The following is a 5,486-nucleotide window of genomic DNA, read 5'->3' on the forward strand; positions in this document are numbered from 1 at the left end:
CGCAGGGTTCGGGTTTACATTTCGTAAACGAGAATCTGTGTACGAAGTAGTTTTTCCGGGTACGTCACGTGTCGTGTCGACGCGCATGCTTGAAAACTAATTCAGGCGATGGCGGCCATTGTTGTAGTCCCATCGCGAATTGGTGTACGAAGTAGGTTTTCCGGGTACGTCACGTGTCGTGTCCAAAGCGCATGCTTGAAAACTCATTCAGGCGATGGCGGCCATTGTTGTAGTCCCATCGCAATGCCATCCTGTGACGTAAGCGCTGCATTCAATGACTCCTCCGAACAACCAGTGCTTACTCTTCATGAAATGGAGAGGCAGGGATTTAAAAAGAAGACAATTCACAGGGCGTCGTTGGTGGAATAGAATTCCACTGTAAATGAAAATCATAAGACACCAGTTTTTAATAAGTATTTTGAGTGTCCTTGTTAATATTTTGTTCAAATGCACGACAAACCAGATAATGCAATTTGTGTTGAAATTGCGTGTGAATCAAGAGGTGAAGCTGCACTCAAATATAATTGCTGAAAAGTGAGAACGTGAGACTTCAAGCTGCAATGGGTTGAATCGGTATACACGCGTGAGGAGGAAAGATGGGCCGATTTTTATGCTTGAACGTCTCGCTTCTCTTCACTTGAATGTTTTTATTGTCGGGCAATTGGGTCTTTGGGGGATTCCGTTGGAATGTTTTCAGTCTGTGGGCAGGTGTGGCAAGAGTAGAACGGTGAAAATGGCGGAATATTCTTGACTGCTATGAAACCAATGCTTACCGAGGGGTGAACTGTCAGGCATGCTTTTACTTGCATTTGCGTCTGTCGTATTTCCGAGTCTCCCCGAAGGCAGCATGAATCGGCGCTTGCTGAGCTGATCTTTGTGCGAAGCAGAGCGAGTTAGCACTTAGCAGCAGTTGGCCACCGCACTTCGCAGCATTAGCGGCGGGTTAGTAGCCGCAGCGACAGGAGTAGCTGGAGTGAGAGGACACGACCGCCGGGACCGCCACAAGCCACGATTACACACTGAGCGCTACGGCCTAGAAAGATGGTAAGGACGCATTTTGGAGTATTTTTTCTGTTTCTGTCCTTTATTTTGGTTACCTCCTTGTGACAATTCCGCAACCTCTGAGCTAGCCGGCTAATGCTAACGACTAGCGGTGTGTTTTCCTGACTCATTATTGAGGGGCTGGCTGCCATTTTAAACCCTAACACAAGCACACTAGGCGACCAGCTTCGGAGCACCAAAATTCACCGAGCGGTACCGAAGGCGTTGACACGGCCGAACCAGCACGAGTCGTGATGCCGCTTTTACTCGAATCGCATCCTCGAAGGCAACTCGTCCGAAGCTAACGGGGCTAATGGAGCTAGCCCACGAGCTAAGCGGCTAGCTCGATGGCGTAGTAGGTTCCGACTGGGGAAAACTCTCCGATGGCACGTTACGTTTTCGCCGTGAATTGTTTGACATGGTAGCCGATGAACGAGCCACCTGCCAGACGCGAGGGAAAGAAAATTCGGCGATCGTGACAGGGCACCGACGAGATCACGATCTCCTCCAAGCCACTGGTTCGCTTACTTGCTCTGATTTGGATCGACTTTCGCGTTTTCATGTTTTTACATGAAACGCTGACAGAATCGTTCAGCGAAAGTGGTCGTTTTTCAATGGCTCAAAGCAAATCTACACGGTCAGGTGTTGAACGGGCGTTTCATGTCACGCCGTAAGGCGGAGATGATTTTTCTGGTTCGCTATTTGTTTCTGGATTTGGTGTGACAGTGATGGCAGCGTCTGATCCAAGAGCGACAACGCTTCGCCTCAAACACTCAAGACATTGGAAGCATATTCTGGTCATTCAAGTTTCAAATATTTTTTTTAAAGAAGCATCATCATCTCCAAATTAAGTCTCGTACTATAATTGTTCAGGGTGATCTGATAAAAATGGTTTGGTTGATGATTTTGATTTTAAAATATAGAATGTTTAATTGTCTGTTATTTCACGTGTCACTTTTACAGTAAACTTAAGCAAGGAGTGACAAACAGATTGAAGTAAGCACGCTCGGATTCTTTTTGGGGGAAAAAGAGCAAGTAAGAGAGTCATCTGCTTTTCCTCCAAATGATGTAATTCAGTAGTCTCCCATATCTTGTCAGCGAGTGAGAACGGCTGCGAAGGAATTCTCAAAAACAAGTTCTTTTAATTAGTTGAACATGTTCGGGAGGGGTCCAACTAATTAAAAAGAGTCTTTTTGTCTCTTGACCGTCAATTTTCAATGATTGCGGGGAATCCTTCACCCCTCCGGCATCTTGCCTTGTTGTCATGGTAACGGCTGCAGCTTCTCCGTCTTGTCTTCTCGTAGACGCTGGCTCACATGCACGTTCTTGACAGATTGAGGAAGATTGAGGAGTGCCAAACAGAAGTGGTGTTGACGCGGCGTTTAGTGGACTAATCTGTAATTAGCTGCGTGACGGCAAACTGTGAAGCCCATCGCGTAACTCCTGCGCTCTTCGGTCGCACCGGGACAACAATTGATCCATTAAGATTTTTTTTTTTTTAAATTCCTTTACTGGCATCATTGGAATTCTTCTGTGAATTCCCACTTTAAAAAAGGGCCTTTTTTTTTTTTTTGTGAGGGAAACCTGTTATCTCTTTTTTTTTGTGTGTTTTGTTCGCTGCCCATCTTCAAAACCCCCCTCAAAACTCACTTGTTATCTTTGGCATTTGACTCAGGATGACTTAGATTTGTTCTTGGTTTTGCTGTTCGGTGCTTTCTACCGTCTTTATTACCGATTTGCTTAACTGTTTGTTGTATATGTTAAATTGCTCCATGTACAGCACTTTGTATGCAGCGATGGCTGTTTGAAAGTGCTCTATAAATACAGTTGAGTTGAGTTTTGTATATGTTGAAATTTGTTCAATGGCGCTTCTTTGCTGAGCTGCTGTGTTTTTCCGAAAGGCCATAGCTATAAATGACAACACGGGGTCAAATCCATATTACTGAAGCTTTTATGCGATGGCACCCAAAAATAGTTGTTTTATTCAATAGATATTTTTGGACTGCAATGGCCAAAAAATAGCCTCTCGCAATGGAATTTCGCCGAATATCCGAATGGACATCAGCCTCCCAAAGTCCCATCAGTTGACCGTTTCTCTCCCCAGGTGTGCTGGTGACGAGCGCGGAAGCTCTGCGGTGTAGGAGCGCCACACAGCGCCACCTGCCCGTGCACAGCGGGAGCGCAGCCCTGCCCCACCCCGTCGCCAACGCCGCCCCCCCATGGAGCGCGCACTCTGAGAGCCGCGCGCCGCTCTGCCCGCATTCTCGCCGGAGAACGGCCCCACCACCCCGCAGCAGCGCCAGGGAAGCCTCGGCCGCCGCCGCCATGTCGTCCAACCGGACCCAGAACCCGCACGGCCTCAAGCCGATCGGCCTGGACCAGATCTGGGACGACCTGCGGGCCGGCATCCAGCAGGTCTACACCAGACAGAGCATGGCCAAGTCCAGATACATGGAACTCTACACGTATCCGCAACCCATATCTCTCTCTCTCTCTCTCTCTCTCTCTCTCTCTCTCTCTCTCTCTCTCTCTCTCTCTCTCTTATTCTCTACCTCATGCTCTCGCTTTCTCTGTCAGTCTGTCCTCCTCCTCATGCTGAGTGAGAAGATAATGCCATGCATGCACCCACATTGTTGCCTTAACGCTTCCCGTCAGGCACGTGTACAACTACTGCACGAGCGTGCACCAGTCCAGCCAGGGCAGGGGCTCGGTGCCCCCCAGCAAGCCCTCCAAAAAGTCCAGCACTCCGGGCGGAGCCCAATTTGTGGGACTGGAGCTTTACAAGAGGCTCAAGGAGTTCTTAAAGAACTACCTGACAAGCCTGCTCAAGGTGAGTCCCCCCCGCCGCCGCGTCTCGACACTCGGCTCACCAAAAAAGACAGCGAGCGCTCGCAACACAACGCACGTCTCTGGTGTGGCGCGGCAGGACGGAGAAGACCTCATGGATGAGTGCGTGCTCAAGTTCTACACTCAGCAGTGGGAGGATTACCGCTTCTCCAGTAAAGTCCTCAACGGGATCTGTGCCTACCTCAACCGCCACTGGGTCAGACGGGAGTGTGACGAGGGACGCAAGGGCATCTACGAGATCTACTCGGTCAGAAGGGAGCGCCGTTCCGTTCCGTTCCGTGGCTGGGGTTGGGATCCGAGGCCCTCGCTGCCCATTCGCTCGTTGGGCGAGTCCTCTCGTCACTTGGCCGCTGTGACGTGCGCTTTTCATCAAGCAAATCGGGAAAAAAATCATTTTATTTGAGGGCCATGTCACTCAAAACAAAACGGCCGCTGAAACACATTTTGATCTGCTACGTTGAAATGATGTGACGTCGGTCACATCATTCATGGCCTTCAAAATGATTTCGTCCTTTCATCACGACAGAGGGATTTTTTTTTTCAGTGAGTGGTCCGCTTGATAAAAAGCTCTTCATTGGGGAAGCAGTCAAAGATTCCTCTTCGTGCTTTTGTTCTCCGCCCTTGTTCCACTTCCTTCTTGTCCTCTTCCTCAGCCGTCCGCTAACCACGTCCGCCGCTGTGTTCTTGTTTGCAGCTGGCCCTGGTCACCTGGAGGGAGTGTTTGTTTCGACCCCTCAATAAACAGGTGCGTGTGTGTGTGTGTGTGTGGGTGTGTGTTGACTTGACCTGCTCACTTGTCATGTGCCGTATTTGGATGTGGAATTTGTGCGGCAGGTTACAAACGCTGTGCTGAAGCTCATCGAGCGCGAGAGGAATGGCGAGACCATCAACACTCGCCTCATCAGCGGCGTGGTCCAGTCTTACGGTGGGTTGGAACAGCGGCGCCTTCCAGCACTCGCACGCTCAAAGATCACAAAATCACGTTTGTTTGAAATGTGTGTGTGTGTGTGTGTGTGTGTGTGTGTGTGTGTGTGTGTGTGTGTGTGTGTGTGTGCGCCGCCTTAGTGGAGCTGGGCCTGAACGAGGAGGACGCCTTCGCCAAAGGCCCCACGCTGTCCGTCTACAAGGAATACTTTGAGTGCCAGTTCCTGACCGACACGGAACGCTTCTACACGCGCGAGAGCACCGAGTTCCTGCAACAGAACCCCGTCACCGAGTACATGAAGAAGGTAGGCGCGCACTTCGGCGCCGATGGCGACGGCGAAGACGTCAACGGTGGGCTTTGACGCTAGGCGGAGGCCCGGCTGCTGGAGGAGCAGCGGCGCGTGCAGGTGTACCTCCACGAGTCCACGCAGGACGAGCTGGCCAGGAAGTGCGAGCAGGTCCTCATCGAGAAGCACCTGGAGATCTTTCACACCGAGTTCCAGAACCTTCTGGATGCTGACAAGAATGAAGGTAAGCCGCGCGGGGCGGGGCAACGGGACCATTTGCTTTGAAGGAACGACGTGTTGATGGCTCTTGCGTGTGCGTCAGACTTGGGCCGCATGTACAACCTGGTGTCCCGCATCACGGACGGCCTGGGAGAGCTGAAGAAGCTT

At 50.6% G+C, this 5,486-nt stretch overlaps 1 protein-coding gene across 1 annotated transcript in view; it reads left to right on the top strand.

Moving 5' to 3' along the window:
* The first annotated feature begins 3,145 nt into the window (after positions 1-3,145).
* The window catches only part of LOC109530293 (cullin-1), a 6,386-nt gene continuing 4,045 nt past the window's right edge, over positions 3,146-5,486 (top strand). Inside the window, exons 1-7 of the mRNA XM_019893897.1 lie at positions 3,146-3,506; positions 3,697-3,871; positions 3,968-4,135; positions 4,583-4,633; positions 4,723-4,813; positions 4,954-5,117; positions 5,181-5,343. Of these exons, the coding sequence (XP_019749456.1) occupies positions 3,367-3,506; positions 3,697-3,871; positions 3,968-4,135; positions 4,583-4,633; positions 4,723-4,813; positions 4,954-5,117; positions 5,181-5,343 (952 nt within the window). The 5' untranslated portion in view covers positions 3,146-3,366. The remainder of the gene's footprint in view (positions 3,507-3,696; positions 3,872-3,967; positions 4,136-4,582; positions 4,634-4,722; positions 4,814-4,953; positions 5,118-5,180; positions 5,344-5,486) is intronic.

Source organism: Hippocampus comes, unplaced genomic scaffold (genome assembly GCF_001891065.2).
Source record: "Hippocampus comes isolate QL1 unplaced genomic scaffold, H_comes_QL1_v1.1 scaffold348, whole genome shotgun sequence".
Classification (NCBI taxonomy): Eukaryota; Metazoa; Chordata; class Actinopteri; order Syngnathiformes; family Syngnathidae; genus Hippocampus; species Hippocampus comes.